This window comes from Oncorhynchus keta, chromosome 35 (genome assembly GCF_023373465.1).
Source record: "Oncorhynchus keta strain PuntledgeMale-10-30-2019 chromosome 35, Oket_V2, whole genome shotgun sequence".
Classification (NCBI taxonomy): domain Eukaryota; kingdom Metazoa; phylum Chordata; class Actinopteri; order Salmoniformes; family Salmonidae; genus Oncorhynchus; species Oncorhynchus keta.
Window position 1 is genome coordinate 49308985 of NC_068455.1, and position 25444 is coordinate 49334428.

The window sequence follows — 25444 nt, forward strand, 5'->3', positions numbered from 1 at the left end:
CAAGTGAGGGAACATGCACACAGACACACACACAAACAACCCCAAGGTAATAGATCAATACAGTACAAGGCGATTAAACTGTAAGTAGTTTACCCTTAATAAGCTTTTATCAAACATGCAGGCTGTTAGACATGCAAATGGAGTTAGGTTAAAGGGTTAAGGTTAGGGGAGGGGTTAGCTAGCATGCTAAGTAGCTGCAAAGTTGCTAATAAGCTAAAGTTGTCCGTAATGAGAGAAAATCATTTGTGTTGCTAGACATTCGCGTTATAAGCCCAACCAACCGTCCTCCTATTGTTTCTGTCTTAGGTAACCTACTGTCTTTATCTGTGATTGAAATTAACTGTATAGAAAATTGTGTAATGCACACAAAAAAAAATCACATCTTTGTGTGCCTGTCACAAAGTTCCAATAAGCAACTTGTGTCTATTTCACAATAATCTGTGATACTGGGTTGCTAATTACTATATTGGATTTCCAAGAGTCCTTGATCCACTCAATAAGAATATATGAATGGCCACCTTTAATTCACAAGGAAAGATGGATTACACATTAAAGTGGCATAAGACATCAAAGGGCTGTTGTAAGCACGGGGCATTTACCTTTTTGTGACACTCAAAAAGGTGTCATGAGGAAACTATGAAAGGTCAACATATGATAAAAGAGTACCTTTTATCGTTCCAATATTTTATCGGATTTGAGGATCAATATTAATGAAATGAATGTAAACTTCTGTGTCCGTACATATCAGTTGTCTCAAAGAAGTGCTGATCTTGGATCAGCTTGCCCCGTCCATGTAACCTTATTCACTGTAATCTAAAAGCCAAAACTGATCCTTCAACTACTCCTACTCTAAGACGCTTGATACATACGGCCTATGGAGACATCCATTATTGTATGTGTCAGAAGACAAAATTATGTTGAATTAAACACTGAAAGCAGACCTAGCAGGACACCATGTGGTGGGTTTGTCTTAGTATGCTTCTCATGTTGTTCAACAGCTCATCTCACTGAACCAGGAGAAAGTTAAAGAGCAATTCCACCACTTTCCAACCTCATATTCATAATCTCCAGATAATAAGAAAGGTCCTAACAAATGCCTCTCTGTAACCACCTTTCATCCAGTTTTTAAATGCGAAGGAAGTAATAGAGAGGATATTTTCTTGCTCCCCACATCACTTTGAATTTCATAGTGTTTGAAAATCACGTTTTTAAACTTTGTAGAACATTGTAACTTTATGCAATTTTTCTATAAAAAAAATATATTTTTTCTTTTTTACATACGTTGACACGGGTATGGTGCTGGAGATAATGAAAATGAGGTTGAAAAGTGATGGAGTTGCCCTTTAAAAGCAGAAAGATTTAGAAGAAAGTCAAGAAGTAGAAAGTCAACTCCGTTCAGGAGCTAAATGAGAGTAAGTTACTGATGTTAATTGGTAAGAATTTGACACAATGTCATGCACACGCACAGATTAGTCAGACTGACTTTGCAATCTCGTCAAATTAAACTCTTGGATTCAAAATCATATAATATTTATTCCATTTAAATATTGTTTTATATTACACAGTTCCATGTTATATGATACAAACACTCTGTGCTATGAATATCCTTTCCAAGAATTCCCAGAAACTCCATGCTAAAACTTTTCTACACCGGGGAATAAGTTGAATTTGACATTTTACACTCCTTCTATTCCCTTTTTGGTAAATCCATTTGTTATCAATTAACAGAATTTACCAGAAAAAAATGTCATTTAAAAAATACATAAAATAACAATAATGTTGTCCTACTTTTCTTGGAAAGTAGTCAATTGCACAAGTGAATGCATTCAACCGAAATGTGTCTTCCACAGGGGATGCCTTAATCGACGTCATCGGCGCCCAGGAAGCAGTTATTGTTGGGGGTTAACTACCTTGCTCAAGGGCAATGAACACTTGTTCATTGGTCAATTCAAGGCTGGGTAGTAGGGCAAAACCATTATCTTGGGGTGGCCCTTCCAGTTAAGAGTCATCGGTCATTCATATGCTGAATTAAAAAAAACAGTCCTTTCCTTTCTGCCCTTCATTTGCACGTTCATGCACGCCCCCGCCATATGCACAATTGTCCAAAACTGAGGGAGTTAAAATTATCAAAGTGATAGCCACAACACGCAGCGCAATATGTTTGGAGTTTGCGCGAATATGCATTAATTCATGTCTGATTTTGAGCAAATACCAAATAAATTACCTAAAAAATTCTATGTAATCTGTTAACTGTTACTGAGGTTTATATCTTCTAAGACAACAAGGGGAATTTGTTCATTAGAATTTCCTGCTCATATAATTATTTAAATTATTATTTAAATGTGAAACATGAATTGCACGATTCAAGTCACAAGTGTGTACCAAAGTTGATGGGTTTATTTCATCACCTCTCCACTCTAGAAGTCCCCCTAGGAATTTCTTCAGCAGCCCATGACAACGGAGGGCATGACAACGAAGGGCACCTCTGAGTGAGTTGGTAAGGGCGAGGGGCTGGTTTGGGATTCACAGGTACTTTACCTCTAAGACAGTGCAGACAGCGAGTCAGTGTTGGCAAACGCCTGGATAATTTCTCGTTTTGAAAAGTCTAAATAATTCACTCTTAAATTACTTCAAAAATAAATGACATTTTCTCCATATATAAATACATATTTCTCTATGCACTTAAGCCAATTAAAATTTAAATTCAAGACTAAATCATTACAGATAAAAGTGTTAAGCCTTCATTTAATTTATGAGTCATCCCGTTAAATCCAAAACAAGTCTTAACTCGTACCATCTATCAACACGAAACGTGACTACTAACCCACATATTTATAGGCAAAGGAATGGGATGAAGCAAAAATAAAATCATCATTTGGCAAAGTAGTAAAAACAAAAAAGGGGATTTGTGCTTGGGATGATAAAAAACATTTCCTCATTGAACAATTGTGACCCACAGGACTTGCGAGAAGAGAGAGAGAGAGAGAGAGAGAGAGAGAGAGAGAGAGAGAGAAAGAGAGACATTGAGCAAAAACACTTCCAGACATCGAGACTTACTCAGCCTAAAACTGTTGACATCTCACACCCCTCTCAAAACAGAGTGGCTTGGTCTGTCTCAACTGGCGCTTTTGGTGAGGATTCTGAGCAAAGAACAAAATAGTGTATTTTTAACCTCTTCTTTCACTGTTTAATATTCCTTCCTTCTACCACTGTCCTCACAAGTGCTACTGCAGGTTCTTCAGGATGCGCCCGTAGCGGAAGTCGTAGACGTGGCGACAGACGAACACCAGGTTGGGGTCGATGTCCGTGGGCACACAGCGGTGGGCAGAGTATTCAACACAAGGCCGTACCATTCTGGTGGCACTTTCAGGGAGACCCTTCCCGCGACATTTCACGAAGGCACAAAATCTGAAATACCATGTCAAGAAGACCACCCAAATGCTTAAATGGAAATTCCACAGTTTTTTCACCTCATTTTCATTATCTCCAGCAAAATACCAGTGTCTACATATGTGAAAACGGCACATTTCTATGTTTTGTAGAAAAAATATATAACATTTAAAATGTTCCTCCTGATGACCTCATCAGAAGTTAATGATTTTCAAAAACGAAGAGTTTCGCGCTGCATCGAGAGCATGAAAATACCCTCCCTGTGGCTAGGAACTCGTTGATGGTTTTGAAAATCACTGTTTTTCGTACTTTTAATACTACCTTGTGATGACACAGAGAAGCATTTTTTTCTTGTCTTTTTAATCACAGATCATAGAAACACATAGTTTTTACATATCTAGACACTGGTATGGTGCTGGAGATAATGAATATGAGGGTGAAAAGTGACGGAATTGCCCTTTAACATCTTAGAATAGCTCACAGAGAAAAATAAAAGTGAACAAATACAATGCAACAGATATAATGTAATACAATCCACTCAACATCATGTGGCTCCCACATCCTATTGATTCTCACGCCCAACTTCCATCAGCGAAAAACAGACACCTTACCTACAGTACTGTGCTAACGTCAAAACATAGCACTTGTCTTCAATGCAGGCCACACTGTTCTGGTCCTGATGACGAGATGCAAAAATCTCATTCTGGAAACAAGGTCAGGTGACAAGACTGAAGAAAATTATGCATGAATCTTCACTTATGAACCAAAACAAATACCTTGCTTAAAGGGATATTTCAGCAATTTTACATATGTACATGTATCAAAATATGTCATAACTGAACTATCCCTTTAATATGAAGAGGAATCTCGTAACTATGTGTATCTGACATCATCACCAAGACCCACTTACCATCATGAAATCACACAGTCATGGGAGATTTAAAAAAGTGTGTCTTGTTTTAATCCTAGCTAGTTATCCTTACAGAGGCTTTAGTAGAGCAAAGCAGTAGCTTTGGTCTTCTCAAGGGCCTAGGGTATTAAGTAGGGCACACTGCAGCAAAATGTTTTACAACAGGTCATGAAAATCAGGCTGTACCACTCTGGTGGCACTTTCAAGGAGACCCTCCCCGCTATGTTGGACAAGTTCAGTTAGTGCCTCCCTGTTTCAAAACGTTTTTCTCCCTACTAGCTCTCTCGCAGATCATTTCCACTGGGCACACATTGATTGAATCAACGTTGTTTCCACGTCATTTCAATTAAATTACATTGAACTAACGTGGAATAAATGTTGAATTGACATCTGTGCCCAGTGGGTTGTGAATAAGGCTGCTGTTTATTATTTCTAGCCTGGGTGAACAAAGTCTGTTTGTTCCTGAGGGATATTGACAACGGGAAGCCTGTAGCCTATTTCTCCAGGAAATACATAATTCAACGGAAGCAATGTGTTTGCCATGTCATTCCCTACGGAGAACCAGGCCGGGGCTGGACAAACATTGTGGATTGCAGCCACACAGTATGAACTCAGCTTCTGCAAACTCACCTCACAGTGTGTGCTGGGATTGCGGCCTCCCTGTGTGTGTTCTGGGCGGTAGTACCAAAACAGACTCATCATCATCTCTTCTAAGGATACACACAGACAGTGCAATTTTCAGAGTGAAAAGAGGATAACTGAAGTTGTATCGAATTATGATGGGTAGGGATCCTATTCATAATATTTCACGTTTTGCCATGTCACATTCTCTAAATGATTATGCAGCAAACAATGGTCTGTTTAACAAACCTTGGTTCAAATGGTATTTGTTTTCATTCTAATGTTTTGAGCAATTTATTCCTGCCTGGAACAAAAGATGGGCAGGTTTTGTACTTTGGGGGCTATTCCTTTAGTTCCATTGTGCAAGGCACGCTCAATCTGAAGTATTTCAAACAAAATCAATACTATTTGACCTGTGGGTCTATGGTTTTAAACATGGCTATAGTTTCGTTTTTCATCCATCTGTGTCAGTTTAGATTTATGTAAAAAAGGCGGTGCCTCACCGGATTCTGAGTCCTCCCATAGGGCTGAGATTTTGGCTATGTAGGGCAGATACTTCTTCCTGGGGCCAGAGCGCAGCAGGACTGTGTCTCGAACCCAAATGACCTCCCCATCCCGCGTGACCCCTTCAAAACATTTGCGCAACACTGTTGTCTCTTCCCCCTGGAAACATATTCAATATATAACCATTGTTGCCACATACTATTAGCAATGTTATTAGTATATGCAAGCACATGATGTGTAATAATATCATACATGCATACAGACAAAGTTTGTCTTTACAGTACTAAATATAATATTCTGTAGCCTCAGCAAGTTACCTTACAAGGTACAACCAATATCCCTTAAAGGAATAATCCACCCCAAACCACTAATTCCAATGTTGAACATTGTTAAATTAACACTAAAATGTGAAAGAAATATTTTTGGGTGAAGAAATGTTTCATTTTGTTGTTATAACAAAGGTTGGTAGCAACATGTGAATTATTTTTTATTTTGTTGCAACGTGAAAATCATTGTGGAAATCTGTTGCAGCTCAAGTCGACTACAAAACCAACATTGTAGCTAGCCCAGAGAGAGAGCATTACAATGTCGGTTTTGTAGTCGACTTGAGCTGCGACAGATTTCCACAACAATTTCCAAATTGCAAAAGAAGCTAGCAAACATAGCTACGTACAATAATACCAGAGTAAATATCAGCATGTAAAGTAGCTAGCAAGCTGGAAAATGACCTAAACAAATTGCTCTATCCATTTAGAAGTTTATCTCACTGAGTTCAACTTGCAGTTCCTCTCTGCCCAGATCAAGTGCAGAGTACATTGCTTTGGGAACAATGGCCCTTTCCCACATTTCACACAGGCAAACAGGGCGCATTGCGAGATGGTACTTGAAGGAGAAACTGAATTGAACATTTGGTGCACTGTTTAGATTGAGCACATTTAATCAAAATATGCTTTCTTGTGACGATATAAACGGTTGGATGTGTTCTAGACCAGTGGTTCTCAACTGGTTTTGCCTCGGCACCCAAATTGAACCAGGTTGTCTCAGTCGTGACCCAATATTTGAAGAAAAAAAAATAGCCAGAACACAATCTGGAAACATATACTGATCAAAAATATAGACGCAACATGCAACAATTTCAAAGATTTGACAGTTCATGTAAGTGAATCAGTCAATTAAAATAATAAATTGATTGATTTCACAGGACTGGGCTATTGATTTCACAGGACTGGGCAAGGGTGCAGCCATGAGTCAGCCTGGGAGGGCATAGGCCCACCTACTGGGGAGCCAGGTCCAGCCAATCAGAATGAGTTTTTCTCTACAAAAGGACATTATTATAGACATAAATTCTCCTCAGCACCCCCTCAGATGATCCCGCAGGTGAAGAAGAAGGATGTGCAGGTCCTGGGGGCTGGCGTGATTACACGTTGTCTATGGTTTTGAGGCTGGTTAGACGTATTGCCAAATTCTGTAAAACGAAATTGGAAGCTTATGGTAGAGAAATTTACATTCAATTATTTGTCAACAACTTTGGTGGACATTCCTGCAGTCAGCATGCCAATTGCACACACCCTCAAAACTGCACATTTTAGAGTGGCCTTTTATTATTCCCAGCACAAGGTGCACCTGTGTAATATTTAATGCTGTTTAATCAGCTTCTTGATATGCCACACCTGTCAGGTAGATGGATTATCTTGGCAAAGGAGAAATGCTCACTAACAGGAATGTAAACAATTTTTTCACAACATTTGAGAGAAATAAGCTTTTAGTGAATATGGAATATTTATGTGATCTTTTATCTCAGCTCATGAAACATGGGAACAAAACTTTACATGTTGCGTTTATCCATTTCTTCAATATATTTTAAATGCTATATTGATATTAAATGTAGCAATTACATGACAAGGGAACATCATTCCCACCCCTTTTATTGTCAATAATAAAATTGAGTGCAGGTAATTGTTTTAAAAGCATTATTGGATGTGATAGTGTGATCCCTTATCTCCAGTGACGAAAACCATGTACAGTAGCTATAATGCGTTCCTACATGATTTCCTGATTTCACAGACGGACCACTTAGAAGTTAAATCACTGGAATATTATCACTTTACCTACTGATTAAACATAGGCTTTCACCAAATTGACAGGAGTTTCATGATTTTTATTTCTGGGGGTGGATTATCCCTTTAACACAGCAACACGTACCACAGTGAATACCTCCCTCTCGAAGGGCATGCCCACGGGCAGCCAACCATTGGTTGCCCGGCGACGGGTGAACCTCTGCTGCTTGGCAGCTCTGCAGGCTGCGAGGCCGGCGGGCCCCAGCTGCTGCTTGTCTTGAATGTGGGGGCAGACGGAACACGAGCCGCTGCTCACCCCAGACAGAGAGCTGCTGGGTGGCTTGGCACTCTGAGGGCACTCCCGGACCACCTGCAGCGGGACCTGCAGTTGGCTGGGGTCTGATAGAGAGGTCTGAAAGCAGGCCACTGATTGGGCAGCTGGGGGAGTGCTGGGGCTGGCGGGGCAGCCGGAGAGGGGCCGGGGTGCGGGGGAGGCTGGGACAGAGGAGGAGCTGTGGTCCTCCAGAGACGAGGAGTAGTCTTCTGTAGGGAGAATTGGAGCTGTCAGACACTGGAGTGACCGGTCTCGTAAACACACACACACATGCACCCACATGCACCCACATAGACCCTCACAAAAACTCTACACTTATCCTCTCCTTTCCTGTCATGGTGAACCCACTCTGTTTCAGCACTACTGATATAGAAACACTGACGCTGCATGCAGTAGAGATTAGAACACTGCCTATCTGTATCCCCTGTATTAATTGTAGCTGTGAGGCACAAGGCTGAAACAGCAGGCCACAAATGCACATCAGAATGACAGAGATGTCCATTTATTGTGGTCTGATGGACCACAGACCGGCAGTGTGGAATCAGAGAACTGGTTAAAGTTGATATGATACTGTAATATACAAAGTGATGCAGTCAGTTGAGGTCAAAGCATTTTATGCACCTTTTTTGTGAATAGCGTTTAGCCACCTATTACGCTAAATATGTTTTTTTTTGTTTGTATTATAGCATTTATGCTACTTGACTCTCATCTCAATCGGCACTCATTTACCACTTCTGTTTATTCCTGGAAGTATATTATTACATAATCTGATGCATGACTGGATCTGTGCACAAAGGTAGTAGAGACGCTGTATTGTACTCTAATGTAATGTAGAGTCTTTTTTTTAAACATAGGAATCAACCAAGCTGTGGGGCAGCTTCACCTGACCATTAAGGCCAGCTAGGATGAGAGAGGATGCAATAAATGTCACATGTCACACAGTGCAACAATATGATGAAGTGTGAATATTTCTGCCACCCACATACAGGAAAACGGTTCCAAATAAATGACATTATTACGTGTTCCACCACCCATGTTATTTACATGATTACATTTCCATGTGGGCTGTGCTATGTCGGTAAAACCTTCCACTCTCTCAAACAGAGAATCAGTGAACATAAAAGTTCAGTCAGGATAAACGACAGGGATTATCAAGTCGGAGTACATTTTAATGTCCTAAAGCATGACATTTCTACCTTTAGATTTTGTGGCATAGAGAAAGTTAAAATATCAGATAGGTGAGGTGACAATAATACTCTGAGTAAAAAATTATGTTTTCGGATTTTCACCCTCCAAACATTATTTCCTAAAGGTCTTAATGATATGTTATGTTGTGAATTTGAACATTAATTATTCCCCTATTTAAGATTGCTCTGATGTTTTTCGTACGATGTACCCAATGATTAATGTAAAACTTGCTCTGTAGGTCTATGTCCTCATTGTGGTTTTACATACGTGTTTAATACATCTTATTTACACACTTTATTTGAATATTTGTGAAATGCATATTGTTATATTTGGTAACACTTATTTGTTTTTCCTTCACCTCCAACCACTTTTGATGCGTGGAACGGATGTGGGTGGGGCTAGGTCTACATAAGGGTGCTTATTTTTTTTAAACTCACAAAAGCTCTGACGAAGGATGTGAGGCTGATACGTAAAGCTTATTAAAGATCAGTGATACTATCAAGAGCAGTGTGCAGTTTCCTTTTTCCTTCATCATGTGTGTACAGTACCAAGCTCTGCTACAAAGATTAACAGACCCTATATATATATATATATATATATATATATATATTTTTTTTTTTTTTTTTACCTTTATTTAACCAGGCAAGTCAGTTAAGAACATATTCTTATTTTCAATGACGGCCTGGGAACAGTGGGTTAACTGCCTGTTCAGGGGCAGAACGACAGATTTGTACCTTGTCAGCTCAGGGGTTTGAACTCACAACCTTCCGGTTCCGGTTACTAGGACGACTGGGAGCAATTGGGATTTCAGAGTAACTGGACTTCAGTTGATCAAAGACCACAGCTTGGCATCTCCGCATGAACACTACTCAGCTTCAGTAGTAAATACAGTACATTCTATCTAAACCATCTGTGGTGAATACTCATACAACTAGTGGCTAGATACAGTGGTTAAGGAACCCCCATGACCATGTACGTTGAGTGGGGGGGGGGGCAAGGATAAAAAAAAAAAGTTCAGTTCAGGTATGTGGATGTTAAACCCTACGAGGCTTTTAGACCCCACTGAATGAATCCGGAGAACATGACTGAACAAATTTCTTGTGAAATGTTGATTCTTCCCTCCTATGTGACATTTCTTATTCTCTGTAACCTTTTCCTATAACTGCCATTCCTGTGAGGAGTATTCTCAAGGTCAAACCATAAGTATTCTCCACAGATTGTTGCTGGTTTGACTGATCGACTTAAAGGACACTGAGCCATCTCAAACATGTGGTTAACACCCTGCAACTATCATTGCCATTTCACATCATTATCACTGTATACATTCACTTCCAAAATGATTAGCGTCCTTGATAAAGATGAGCAAAAAAAGACTGTATAAAATAAATTTGACAAATACTGAGCTATATTGTAAACTAAAAAAAAAACATTATTTTAGACAAATACAATTGCTCAGAGAAAGAGATTTTGTTTAACAAGTGATAACAATCAATCAAAATTATTGGCAACCCTGTTTTTAATACTCCGGTAGCAAGGATAACTGCACTGAGCCATTTTCTAAAATGTTTTTTGAGATTGGAGACATATTGGGAGGGATCCTCCATACAGAATATTCCCAGATCCTTAATAACCTTTGGTCTGCGCTTATGGACTGCCCTCTTCAATTCATTCAAACCAAAGGTTTTCAATGGAGTTGTCGTCCGAAGACAGAGATGACCATTGCCAAAATTTTGATTTTGTGGTCAATTAATCCTTTCTTTGTAGATATTGATGTGTGCTTGGGGTTGTTGTCTTGCTGGAAGAGCCACTTGTTGCCAAGTTGAACCACCTGGCAGAGGCAACCAGGTTTTTTGGCTAAAATGTCCTGGTACATAGTAGAGTTCTTGATGCCGTTGACCTTAACAAGGTTCCCAGGACCAGTGGAAGCAAAACAGCCCCATAACATCAAAGATCCCCCACCATATTTTAAAGTAGTTACCCAGCTAGCACATTTGGTTCCTTGGAAGTTGTGGGAAGATACATTTTTGGTTTCTCACTAGTTCTGGGAATGAAGCCATAAGTTTCCTGACTGGTAAAACTTTTTTTTTTTTTTAATGTTCTGAGAACTGACGTGAACATTTAGCCTGTTCTGTTAATTCGTGTATGCAGGTAGATTCTGATAACGTTTTACTATGGTTCCCTGGGAGGCTTTATTAACAATCTGAGAACAGAATGTATAGGTTATTTGAAGCTAATTATTAAATTATGTTCTGAGAATATGTTTCAATAAGACTTTTAATAACACTGCTAGCTTAGGCTAACTGTTTTCTAGCTTAGGCTAACTCCAGGAACACATGGAAATTCATTTTCTTAGGCATTAATCATGGAAACACGTTTATTTTTTATTGTGGCACTATGTCAGTGTGATTTGAACCTATGATCTTCTGTTCTCTATCCATGGAATTAGTCCATTGCACCACCAGGATGGAGTTAGCATGCCATGTTTTTTTTTACTTATACAAAGCTGTTCATTTTAGTGTATTCAGACAGAACCCATTTCAAAGGAAACAAGTACTCATTAAGATCAGGTGTGGCCAATTAGTGGCTGAAACACTTAACAAGATTGAGGATCGAGATACGTGTAGTTTTGATGACGCTGAGAACGGAATGTATATGTTTTTAAATAATATTTTTTGAACGTTCTCTGAACGTTACTAACGTTTTCTTATGGAAAGTTGTCTTAACGTTCTCAGAACAATTTGAGAACAAGACTTTAAATAGAACCATGAGGAAACCTGTAGGAAATGTTAGGACATTGTTCTGAGAACATTAGAGACAATGTGAGAACATTCCCAATGTCAAACCAGTTGCATTCCTAAAACATTATCAACATTTTTATTAAATCCAACCATGTTTGAACTTTTAGGAAACTTCTGTAAAGTAATAAAATACCAAGAAAATAATTAACCACACTCTCACCAAGCTCTAAGAAACATATGGTTCTCAGAATGTTATTTGCTAGTTGGTTATGAGTTTCTTTTCTGAATACACATCCTGCTTTAGTCTCCAAACTCACCACTGGTGTGCATGGCCAAAGAGCTCTATTTTCATGTCATCTGACCATAGCACTGGTTCCAAACTAAGTGCCAATACGTTTAGCGAACTCCTGGCATTTACAATTGTTGGTTGCTTTTAATAATAAAGGCAACCCTTCCAAAGAGCATATTGGTATGGAGGTGGTGAATGTAATTCTCCAACTTTGGCCCTTGGTTTTTTCTTTGCCTCCAGAACCATCTTCCTCACTGTGCGTGGGGCCAAGATACACTTGCGTCCAATTACCAGGCAAGTTTACCACTGTTCCACTGGTTTTATACTTCTTAATTGTTGCCCAAAGATTGGTAAGTGGTATACTCAGTTGTTTTGCAATTGTTTTCTCTCCCATTGCCTGTTTTTTGAAGGTTAACAACCATTTATCTCTTTTCGTTGGTGGGTTCTTTGCCTTTTCACATGATGAATGATAAAGGGATTATATATGTGTGTATTACCTCATTTTTATACCCCAGTGAAATAGGAAGCCATGGAAGGCCACAATACAGTTCCTTAAACTGAGATTCATTTTTAAAAGTAGAATGTTAATGCAGATTTTATTTTGTTTAGCAAAATCTCTTTCTCTGAGCAATTGTATTTGTATAAAATAATATTTTTTAAAAATAAGCGTATAATATACCTCAGTATTTGTATAATTATTTTATACAGTATTTTTGCTCATATTTATCAAGGGTGCTAATAATTGTGGAGGTGACTGTATTTATAGGCATTTCTGCCTCCACTTACCCATCTTAATCTTGTGGCTGCAGCTGGAGCAGCCTGCGTTATAACAGCACCTGCTGGCTAGCGTCGGTACTGCTCTATATGCGTATCCACTGATTTGGCAGGATTCTCCATAACAGTAGACCGGGTGGGCGATTCCTGAGGGTAGAGAGCCCTGTTGTGGAGCCTCGCTCAACAGGATGGGGGCCACAGAGGAGGGAGGGTAGGGCATGGGGATGGAGCTCACGGAGGTCATGAGGGTAGAGGAGGTTTCATGGTGAGAAAAGTGGACGTAGTAGCCCAAGAAACACGGGTAAGGGTGGGGGCATATGGTTAGGGCATGTGGGTGGGCCAGGGAATGGGGAGAGGGGAGGTAGCTATTGGAGAGCGAACGCTCCTCAAGTTTGTCTTCACCGAAGCTCTTCTGGTTGAGGAACAGGGCCAGTTGGTGGCAATACTCCACTGACCTTTCTTGGGAGCAGCAGTAGAAAGAAGGAGTCAACTGCGTCTTGACCTGTTCCTCCTTCACAGACTTCATCGGGTAGCCCAGCAAGGCTCGACACTGGAAGTCAGATCTGATGGAGCCATTCCCCCCTGTAATCCCCTCCCACTGGGGTTCGGGGTAGAATGACTCCCTCTTATAGAGATTACAGCTTTTCTGAACCAGGTGTGGATGGGTCTGGTATTTCCCGTGTTGGAGTTTATGATACTGTTGTTTCTTTAGCTTGGGGTGCAGCGACTGTTTGGTCCTCAGTACTGCACTCAGTTGCTTGCAGTTCGTCTTAGCCACCCGGTGTTTGGCTTTGAAGGAGGTGCTGGTGATCTTGAGCAAAGCAGCAGCGTTGAGACTGGCCTGACGCCGGGGGGTAGGACCGTACAGACTCAGCAGATCCATGTCCTCCATCTTCATAGACTTTTTGTTTTGTTTGGAACTTTCAGTTACATAAATGTCTGATTTTGACACTTTAGGACCCCTTGGGGTGTTGTGTCCCAAAATTACTGCATCTTTTGCCAGATTCCCATTGGACTGTAGCTTCTTTATGAGTCTGGCCCCTTGAGGATATTCTCTATGTAAGAGCAGACTATTCACAGCCTCCGCATTCAGAGAGGCTAGTCTCCGTTTGAGAGGCTCCACAACAGGTAATGTGCATAACAATTTTAATTGTTTGTTTATTTCCGGCAATTTCTGATAAGCTTTGAAGGTCTTTTGTCTAGACTTGCAGGGCTTGGTCCTTCCACGCACCAGGTTATGGCTCCCTTCCTCTTTGGTTTCTATTCGACCCTTCAAGCAGCTCGCCTTGTCCTCATCACCACTCTCCTCCAGACGGGTGAGAAAGACGCGACAGTTGAGGGTGTCCCCCTCACATTGATCCAGTGTCCTGGCCCTGAGAGGGTACAGCTTCCTGTCCTTCTCCTCCTCCTTCTTCTCCACCACTCTCAGATCATTGCGCTCTTTCGCTCTGCCCCTCTTGATCTTCTTGGGCCTCCCTCTTTTTAGTTTTGGGCGATCAGGCCAGACTCCCACCATGGCCTCAGCATGTGGCACCCCCCCGAACTGCTCCCAGGAGTTACCGGGCTGGTATCTGCTCAGAGAGTCCTTCTGTCGTGCATGGGTCATCACATCCCTTCATACAGACCCTGGGGGAGGAGACATAGAAATATCAACACATACACACACACAATATTGAGTCATGGAAAGCAAAAACTTGCCCTATCCCATTGTGTAGTTCCAATCATGCTTAAGTGATTCGGCAGGTAGCTTAGCGGTTAAGAGTGTTGGGCCAGGCCTCCTGAGTAGCGCAGTGGCCTAAGGTACTGCATCGCAGTGCTAGCTGTGCCAGTAGACATCCTGGTTTGAGTCCAGTGTCGCCCAGGTTAGGGGAGGGTTTGGGATGTTTTTTTTCATTTATTTTAATTTTTTTATTTGATGTCTTTTTTATTATGAACACAACAAATACAAAAAAACTGAAATATGCATTTTCGTGACCAAGCTTCCTGATGCTAAGTGTACATGTTATGCTATGCTATCGATAAACTTACAAACGCTTGGATTGCTTTCGCTGTAAAGCATAATTTCCAAATCTGAGACGACAGGTGGATTAACAAAAGGCTAAGCTGTGTTTTGCAATATTGCACTTGTGATTTTATGAATATGAACATTTTTTTATAATATTATTTGACTGTTGCGCTATGCTATTCAGCGGTTGCTGACGAAAATGATCCCGCTATCGGGATGGGTAGCGCCAAGAAGTTAACACTGAACAGACCGGGACTGTGTATTCAATGGAAAAAGATTCCAATCATATGCTTATTACAACCTCTTAGAAGGGCAAAGATCTACAGTCCATTCGGAAATTATTCAGACCCCTTGACTTTTTCCACATTTTGTTATGTTACAGACTTATTCTAAAATGCCTAAACTATTTTTTCACCCTCATCAACTACCACTGAGGAAGTACAGTTCCCGCTCAGCCCAGTCAAAACTGTTCGCTGCTCTGGCTCCCCAATGGTGGAACACACTCCCTCACGACGCCAGGACAGCGGAGTCAATCACCACCTTCCGGAGACACCTGAAACCCCACCTCTTTAAGGAATACCTAGGATAGGATAAAGTAATCCCCCCCCCTTAAAAGATTTAGATGCACTATTGTAAAGTGGCTGTTCCACTGGATGTCATAAGGTGAATGCACCAATTTGTAAGTCGCTCTGGATAAGAGCGTCTGCTAAATGACTTAAATGTAAATGTAATCAACCTACACACAATACCCTGTAATAACAAAGCAATAACAGGTTTAGAAATAATTGCACATTTTTACAAATAAAAGACTGAAATGTCACTTTTACATACAGTACCAGTCAAAAGTTTGGACACTCTCACTCATTCAAGGGTTTTTCTTTCTTTGAACAATTTTCTACATTGTAGAATAATAGTGAAGACATAACAACTATGAAATAACACATTTGGAATCATGTAGTAACCAAAAAAGTGTTAAAACAAATGAAAATAGATTTTATATTTGAGATTCTTCAAAGTAGCCACCTTTTGCCTTGATGACAGCTTTGCACACTCTTGGCATTCTCTCAACTAGCTTCATGAGGTCGTCACCTGGAATGCATTTCAATTCACAGGTGTGCCTTTAATAAAATTACATTTGTAGAATTAATTTCCTTCTTTAATTAGTTTGAGCCAATCAGTTGTGTTGTACAGAAGACAGCCGTATTTGGTAAAAGACCAAGTCCATATTATGGCAAGAACAGTTCAAATATGCAAAGAGCAGCGACAGTCCATCATTACTTTAAGACATGAAGGTCAGTCAATGCAGAACATTTCAAGAACTTTTGAAGTGTCTTCAAGTGCAGTCGTAAAAACCATCAATCACTATGATGAAACTTGCTCTCATGAGGACCGCCACAAGCTCATCATTAAGCTAGAGGCCCTGGTTCTCACCACCTGGGGGAGGTAGGAAAGGTAGGAAACAACATCTCCACTTTGCTGATCCTCAACACTGGGGCCCAACAAGGGTGCGTGCTCAGCCCCTTCCTGTACTCCCTATTCACCCATGACTGCATGGCCATGCATGCCTCCAACTCAATCATCAAGTTTGCAGAAACACAACAGTAGTAGGACTGATTACCAACAACGACGAGACGGCCTACAGGGAGGAAGTGAGGGCACTCAGAGTGTGGTGCCATCAAAACAACCTCCTACTCAACATCCAAAAAACAAAGAATATGATCTTGGACTTCAGGTAAGAGCAGAGGGAGCACCCCCCTATCCACATCGACGGGACAGTAGTGAAGATGGAAAGTTTAAGTTCCTTGGCGTACACATCACGAACAAACTGGAATGGTCCACCCACACATACAGTGTGGTGAAGAAGGCGCAACAGCGCCTTTTCAACCTCAGGAGGCTGAAGAAATTTGTCTTGTCACCTAAAAGCTTGACAAACTTTTACAGATGCACAATTGAGATTATCCTGTCAGGCTGCATCACCGCCTGATACGGCAACTGCACCGCCCACAACAGCAAGGCTCTCCAGAGGGTGGTGCGGTCTGCACAACGCATTACCGGGGCAAACTACTTGCCCTCCAGGACACCTACAGCACCCGATGCCACAGGAAGGTCAAAAGATCAACAACCAGCCGAGGCACTGATTGTTCACCCCGCTACCATCAAGAAGGCGAGGTCAGTACAGGCGCTTCAAAGCTGGGACCGAGAGACTGAAAAACAGCTTCTATCTCAAGGCCATCAGACCATTAGCCATCACTAACACAGAGAGGCTGTTACCTACATACAGACTTGACATCATTGGCCACTTTAATAAATGGATCACTAGTCACTAATAATGCCACTTTAATAATGTTTACATATCTTGCATTACACATCTCGTATGCAGATACTGTCTTATACACCATCGACTGCATCTTGCTTATGCCACTCTCTCATTGCTCATCCATATATATATATATATATACATTTCAAGACTAGTCATTCAACTGAGACTGCTCTTCTCTGTATCACGGAGGCGCTCCGCACCGCTAAAGCTAACTCTCTCTCCTCTGCTCTCATCCTTCTAGACCTATCGGCTGCCTTCGATACTGTGAACCATCAGATCCTCCTCTCCACCCTCTCCGAGTTGGGCATCTCCGGCGCGGCCCACGCTTGGATTGCGTCCTACCTGACAGGTCGCTCCTACCAGGTGGCGTGGCGAGAATCTGTCTCCTCACCACGCGCTCTCACCACTGGTGTCCCCCAGGGCTCTGTTCTAGGCCCTCTCCTATTCTCGCTATACACCAAGTCACTTGGCTCTGTCATAACCTCACATGGTCTCTCCTATCATTGGTATGCAGATGACACACAATTAATCTTCTCCTTTCCTCCTTCTGATGACCAGGTGGTGAATCGCATCTCTGCATGTCTGGCAGACATATCAGTGTGGATGACGGATCACCACCTCAAGCTGAACCTCGGCAAGACGGAGCTGCTCTTCCTCCCGGGAAGGACTGCCCGTTCCATGATCTCGCCATCACGGTTGACAACTCCATTGTGTCCTCCTCCCAGAGCGCTAAGAACCTTGGCGTGATCCTGGACAACACCCTGTCGTTCTCAACTAACATCAAGGCGGTGGCCCGTTCCTGTAGGTTCATGCTCTACAACATCCGCAGAGTACGACCCTGCCTCACACAGGAAGCGGCGCAGGTCCTAATCCAGGCACTTGTCATCTCCCGTCTGGATTACTGCAACTCGCTGTTGGCTGGGCTCCCTGCCTGTGCCATTAAACCCCTACAACTCATCCAGAACGCCGCAGCCCGTCTGGTGTTCAACCTTCCCAAGTTCTCTCACGTCACCCCGCTTCTCCGCTCTCTCCACTGGCTTCCAGTTGAAGCTCGCATCCGCTACAAGACCATGGTGCTTGCCTACGGAGCTGTGAGGGGAACGGCACCTCAGTACCTCCAGGCTCTGATCAGGCCCTACACCCAAACAAGGGCACTGCGTTCATCCACCTCTGGCCTGCTCGCCTCCCTACCACTGAGGAAGTACAGTTCCCGCTCAGCCCAGTCAAAACTGTTCGCTGCTCTGGCTCCCCAATGGTGGAACAAACTCCCTCACGACGCCAGGACAGCGGAGTCAATCACCACCTTCCGGAGACACCTGAAACCCCACCTCTTTAAGGAATACCTAGGATAGGATAAAGTAATCCTTCTCACCCCCCCCCCCTTAAAAGATTTAGATGCACTATTGTAAAGTGGCTGTTCCACTGGATGTCATAAGGTGAATGCACCAATTTGTAAGTCGCTCTGGATAAGAGCGTCTGCTAAATGACTTAAATGTAAATGTATACATATTCTTATTCCACTCCTTTACTTATCATTTGTGTTTCAACAGGACAATGACCCAAAACACATTCAGGCTATGTAAGGGCTATTTATTCAAGAAGGAGTCATGGAGTGCTGCATCAGATGACCTGGCCTCCACAATCACCAGACCTAAACCCAATTGAGATGGTTATGGTTGAGTTAGAACACAGAGTCAAGGAAAAGCAGCCAACAAGTGCTCCGCATATGTGGGATCTCCTTCAAGATTGTTAGAAAAGCATTCCAGGAGAAGCTGGTCAAGAGAATGCCAAGAGTGTGCTAAGCTGTCATCAAGGCAAAGGGTGGCTACTACTCACCTCCCTGACCAAGGCCCTACTCCCCCAATTACTCAGTATGGCTGGGAAGCCAGCCCTAGGAAGAGCCTTGGTGGTTACAAATGTTTTCATTTTTAAGAATGATGGAGACCACTGTGTTCTTGGGGACCTTCAATGCTGTAGAAATGTTTTGGTACCCTTCCCAATATCTGTTCCTCTACACAATACTGTCTTGGAGCTCTACGGACAATTACTTTGACCTCATGGCTTGGTTTTGCTCTGACATGCACTGCCAACCTTCTACAGACAGGTGTGCACCTGCCAAATAATATCCAATCAATTGAATTTACCACAGGTGGACAAGTATCAAGTAGAAAAATCTCAAGGATGATCAATGGAAACAAGATGCAACTGAGCTCAATTTCGAGTCTCATAGCAAAGGGTCTGAATGTCTAGAGTTGAAGTCTGAAGTTTACATACACCTTAGCCAGATACAATTAAACTCAGTTTTTCACAATTCCTGACATTTAAAAATTCTCTGTTTTAGGATTCTCTCTGTTAGGATCACCACATTGTTTTAAGAATGTGAAATGTCAGAATAATAGTAGAGACAGTTATTTATTTCAGCTTTTACTTCTTTCATCACATTCCCAGTAGGTCAGAAGTTTACATAAACTCAATTAGTATTTGGTAGCATTGCCTTTAAAATATTTAACTTGGGTCAAACGTTTCGGGTAGCCTTCCACAAACTTCCCACAGTAAGTTGGGTGAATTTTGGCCCATTCCTCCAGACAGAGCTGGTGAAACTGAGTCAGGTTTGTAGGCCTCCTTGCTTGCACACGCTTTTTCAGTTCTGACCACAAATTTTCTATAGGATCTAGGTCAGGGCTTTGTGATGACCACTTCAATACCTTGACATTCTTATCCTTAAGCAATTTTGCCACAACTTTGGGAAGTATGCTTGGGGTCATTGTTCATTTGAAAGATCCATTTACAACCAAGCTTTAACTTCCTGACTGATGTCTTGAGATGTTGCTTCAATATAACCACATAATTTTCCGTCCTCATGATGCTATCTATTTTGTGAAGTGCACCAGTCCCTCCTGCAGCAAAGCACCCCACAACATGATGCTGCCACCCCCGTGCTTCACGGTTGTGATGGTGTTCTTCGGCTTGCAAGCCTCCCTCTTTTTCCTCCAAACGTAACGATGGTCATTGTGGCAAAACAGTTACAAATGTTGTTTCATCAGACAAGAGGACATTTCTCAAAAAAGTGTGATCTTTGTCCCCATGTGCAGTTGCAAACTGTAGTCTGGCTTTTTTTATGGCGGTTTTGGAGCAGTGGCTTCTCCCTTGCTGAGGTGCCTTTTCAGGTTATGTCGATATAGGACTTGTTTTAATGAGGATTTTGATACTTTTGTACCTGTTTCCTCCAGCATCTTCACACGGTCCTTTGATGTTGTTCTGGGATTGATTTGGACTTTTCGCACCAAAGTACGTTCATCTCAAGGAGACAGAGCTCCTTTCTGAGCGGTAAGTATGACAGCTGCGTGGTCCCATGGTGTTTATACTTGCGTACTATTGTTTGTACAGATGACGTGGTACCTTCAGGCGTTTGGAAATTTCTCCCAAGGATGAACCAGACTTGTGGAGGTCTACAATTTTTTTTCTGAGGTCTTGGCTGATTTCTTTTGATTTTCCCATGATGTCAAGCAAAGAGGCACTGAGTTTGAAGGTAGGCCTTGAAATACATCCACAGGTACACCTCCAATTGACTCAAATGAGAAGCTTCTAATGCCATGACATAATTTTCTGGAATTTTCCAAGCTGTTTAAAGGCACAGTCAACTTAGTGTATGTAAACTTCTGACCCCCTGGAATTGTGATACAGTGAGCTATAAGTGAAATAATCTGTCTGTAAACAACTCTTGGAAAAATACTTGCGTCATGCACTAAGTAGATGTCCTAATAAGACTTGCCCAAACTATAGTTTGTTAACAATAACTTTGTGGAGTGGTTGAAAAACAAGTTAATGACTCCAACACAAGTCTATGTAAACTTCTAACTTCAACTGTATGTAAATAAGGTTTTTCATTTTCTTATTGTTGATAAATTTGCTAAAATGTATTTAAAAACAACTGTTTTTGATTTGTCATTATGGGGTATTGTGTGTAGGTTGATGAGGGGGAAACAATTTAATCAATTTTAGAATAACGTTGTAACGTGACAAATTGTGGTAAAGTCAAGGGGCCTGAATGCTTTCCGAACACACTGTATGTTCTCTCAGGCACAGAACACTAGAGTAAATTGTTCTTCTCACTCCAGAGAAGCACAACTTTCCACAGAGGCCATTAATATCTTAGACTCACTGAAGCTGTCATCCATGCCATACAATCTGGATTGAAGTATTTTTTTCCAATACTGGCCGCATGGAGATAAAACCTAAAAGCTGATATGATCCATAGTCTGCTTGAAAAACTCTAATAGTTACTGTCTGAATGGACATTCTTTAACTGCTTTCTCTTATGACAATTCATGTTTTCTATCATACAAATGCCTATCATCAATCGGCAACCATTCAAATGTTGGTGTGACTACTAAGCAAACAATTTCCTAACAATTAGCCTACCCACTGAAATCAATGCAGAATAACACACATAACTCTAAACGAACTAATCACCCCCAGTACAGGTAGTGGGAAATTCTTATGACATGAATGGAGATGTTTTTTTTAATGCACAAATGAATAACTGGTCTTAATTAAAAACAATAACAGGACTACAGGAGCTGGATTTTGTATGAAATACCACTTTGTAACAGAAGGCTCTATACACACCAACAATATGGCACTTTATGGGACCCCAGCCTGCCATTCTATGGATATAGTTCTGTTATTCACACAAATTCCTCACACATCAATTAGAACTGAAGTTTGATGTAGGCTACATTAATTGCCTTTTGGAATGCAGAATACCTGTAATGAATTTCCTCCTCTTCTTCCGAAGAGGAGAGGCGAAACGGATCAGAGGACCAATTCACGGCGTGGTAAGTGTCCATGGTTCTTTTTAATACGTTAAGGTACACATGAACAACTGACTACAAAAAACAAGAAATGTGAAAACTCAAAACAGTCCTATCTGGTACAAAGACAGAGACAGGAACAATCACCCACAAACACACAGTGAAACCCAGGCTACCTAAGTATGATTCTCAATCAGAGACAACTAATGACACCTGCCTCTGATTGAGAACCATACTAGGCCGAAACATAGAAATACCCAAATCATAGAAAAACAAACATAGACTGCCCACCCAACTCACGCGCTGACCATACTAACTAAATACAAAACACAGGAAATAAAGGTCAGAACGTGACAATACCCCTTGTCTATATGCATCATATGCATGATTGCTAGCAAATGCAACACTCTTAAAGACGTGGGTTCACTCAAATATATGCCTTTTATTGAGCCTGCCTTGAGTGCCGGATAGATGGGGTTTGCACATTTGGGACTACTCCATTGAGTCCATTGTGCCAAGCAAGCTCAATCAAGTGCCGTATTTGAAAGAAAACAAATACTAACTGAACCCAGGTCTGGTCCTTTCTTTCTTCACAATATCATTGCACTGGTTTCCTCCAACCTTTTACAACCAAAGAGCAACCTTTGCAAACACCCACTACTGAAACAAGCCAACTCTCTGCATGATGTTATTCCTTCTTCAGCATTTGTACATGCAACCAGAATAATGTTCAGTTGACTTGATTCTGGACTGCATTTTTAGCCTTGCATTTCCAAACATCCCGCAATTTAAAGGGACATTATTTCCAGTGGACTCAGAAGACCATGACATGCAATACATCAGAAATACTTTTTTATTTAGAGATAATGAGGGAACAGAAGGGGGCACTTTGAGTTTCTGTCTATGGATGTCAAATCAAGTTGCTTCATTGGGATAAGACAGCAGGCTATGGAACGAATGAAGTGTAAATGACGCACGCATGTTATTAAAAAGGGAAAACTTTATGGATAACTTGGATAAAGAAAACAATCATAATATTAATATTATATGGTTTATGATATGTCATATCATATTCTTTTTAACTTTCAATAATGGGAGAGAGTGGTGGAAGACCATGGATATGATGAGGGAACCAGGTAGCGGAGCGTTTGGCCAGCAACCAAAATGTAGCTGGTTCGGTAACCAAAATGTCACTGGTTCGAATGCCTGAGCCCGAGAAGGTGAACAATCTGTCGATGTTCCCTTGAGCAAGGCACTTAACCCTCATTTGCTCCAGGGGTTATGTTCTACTATGACTGTCCCTGTAAAACAACACATTTCACTGCACCTATCCGGTGTATGTGACAATAAAGCTTTTTTTTTTACCGACCTTCCGTTACAGTGCCGTTCTCATAGGGCGTAGCACATAAACCTGAACCACTCTCATATCTATCACGGTTCTGGATTTACCAGATTAATTTACCACCATGAGCAACGAGGCTATGAGTTTAGACCGCCAACTCACACGACTCAATGCGTGTTCAGTATTTAGATGAGCGATTAGCCTACCAATCGGACATTTAGCCTAACATTATAGTCAGTCATTATAATCCGCTTAAACCCAAATCATGAAATTGATAATGCACTGTAAAAAATCTGTTCTAAATTCTTGAGTTCGACTCCCGACACGGGCTATTCTAAGGCTATACTATAATATCAGAAGTAACGGTTCAGGTGGGTGCAGGCAAGGAATAACCATGACATCTGTCTGCAAGCATAATAAAGCAGTTATAAACATGTTATTACAACGTATCTCACATAGGCGATACATTAAATATGATGCATTATGCGCTATATAATTTTACCTTAGGTCACGATAGATGGTCGATTTGAGTCCACTCTTACTTCAAATTACACCTTTTTATAAATGATGAACAGTGTCGACGTGTAATTGTGATATAAAACGAGCACCCAATAGAGCTGAGACATGGTAAAACGGTGACCTACTTCCGAAGTGGCATGCTAGAGATAATATTCATGCGCTGCATTCGAGAGACTGCTGTTGCGCTGGGACAACGAACAGTATCGTTCCAAGAGCCACGATTTTCACAATGATAGTTTATTATCGAAGTATACGGACGTCAGAATTAACTACCAGTGGCCATATCAATCTGCTCTAACTGCGACGGAGATTAGAGAGACATATTTCCCCCAGATTACACAGATCCACAAAGAATTCGAAAACAAATCCAATTTTGAAAAACTCCCATATCTTTTGGGTGAAATTCCACAGTGTGCCATCACAGCAGCAAGATTTGTGACCTGTTGCCACGAGAAAAGGGCAACCAGTGAAGAACAAACACCATTGTAAATACAACCCATATTTATGCTTATTCATTTTATCTTGTGTCCTTTAACTATTTGTACATTGTATACATTGTATATAATATGACATTTGTAATGTCTTTACTGTTTTTAAACTTCTGTATGTGTAATGTTTACTGTTAATTTTTGTTGTTTTTCACTTTATATATTCACTTTGTATGTTGTCCACCTCACTTGCTTTGGCAATGTTAACACATGTTTCCCATGCCAATAAAGCCCTTGAATTGAATTGAATTGAATTGAATTGATTATTTTCTGCACAAACTTGCTGCATGAATCAAACATGCTTCACGAGACGCAGCCACCCAAGACTATGAAGAAATCAATATCAAGGCAAAACTTTGTTGCAAAGTGCATAATTATGATTCTTCCTAAATCAACCCAAATCGGAACAATTCCTTACTAAATGTAAACCAATGACACCGACGGTATTTGTGTTACCTTGAAATCTAGATTTTCCAATCAAAGTCGTCCCTGGGATGGAGCAAATTCAGTTAATTGTTTTAGGCTATCCAATGTCCACCCATCAACAGCCTACAATGAAAGTATAAGCCTACTTAAACCTAAATGAAATCCATGCAGGGCTGGCTCCACGCATATAAGTGACATAAACTGTCGCTTAGAGCCCTTGTTTTATCAGTCACTGACAGTAACTCAATTAGCCATGTCAGCTAACATTTATTTCATTGTTAACTTAGTCTCGACAGTTAACTAAATGTATAGTAATCATGGCAGAATATCGACCGGGCACGTAGGGCACGTGCCCAAAGTTAGTTACCTTAAGGAGCAATTCTCTCTCTGGAGAATAAATGTGGGTGTTACTGACTAGAAGCACATGGCTGAGCTCTTTAATCACCACTTCATTAAGTCAGGATTCCTATTTGACTCTGCCATGCTTCCTTGCCTTCCAACAATTCCTCTTCTCCCACCCATTCTAATGTGACTATCCCCGATGCTCCTCCCTCTTTTTCCACTGCCCCACCACAAAGTTTCCCCCTGCATGTGGTCACTGAGTCTGATTTCCTAAGGTGACCTCAATCTGGTTCAGATGGTTTAGACCCTTTTTTCTTTAAGGTTGCTGCCCCTATCATCGCCAAGCCTATCTCTGACCTTTTAAACCTGTCTCTCCTCTCTGG

General features: G+C 41.2%; 1 protein-coding gene across 2 annotated transcripts; it reads right to left on the minus strand.

Moving 5' to 3' along the window:
- Positions 1-1534: 1534 nt before the first annotated feature.
- LOC118368584 (bromo adjacent homology domain-containing 1 protein-like) lies at positions 1535-24536 on the minus strand. Of its 2 annotated transcripts, none has more exons than XM_035752802.2 (7): positions 23789-24536; positions 12818-14431; positions 7628-8025; positions 5425-5584; positions 4931-5007; positions 4002-4093; positions 1535-3408 (listed from the first exon to the last, which is right to left on the minus strand). In XM_035752802.2, exons 2-7 carry the CDS (start codon positions 14409-14411, stop codon positions 3225-3227), a joined length of 2505 nt encoding a protein of 834 aa, XP_035608695.1. In that variant the 5' UTR covers positions 14412-14431; positions 23789-24536; the 3' UTR covers positions 1535-3224. The 2 variants fall into 2 exon arrangements, with proteins under 2 accessions (XP_035608695.1, XP_035608694.1); XM_035752801.2 differs by having other exon boundaries at positions 4931-5010.
- Positions 24537-25444: the final 908 nt, after the last annotated feature.

Excerpts from the sequence above, each read along its gene's own strand:
- LOC118368584 (XM_035752801.2), bottom strand. The coding sequence starts at position 14,411 with ATGACCCATGCACGACAGAAGGACTCTCTGAGCAGATACCAGCCCGGT. Across the intron at positions 5,585-7,627 it reads AGAGGGAGGTATTCACTGTG|GGGGAAGAGACAACAGTGTT; the intron begins GTACGTGTTGCT and ends ATATGTTTCCAG. Across the intron at positions 5,011-5,424 it reads ATGGGAGGACTCAGAATCCG|AAGAGATGATGATGAGTCTG; the intron begins GTGAGGCACCGC and ends GTGTATCCTTAG.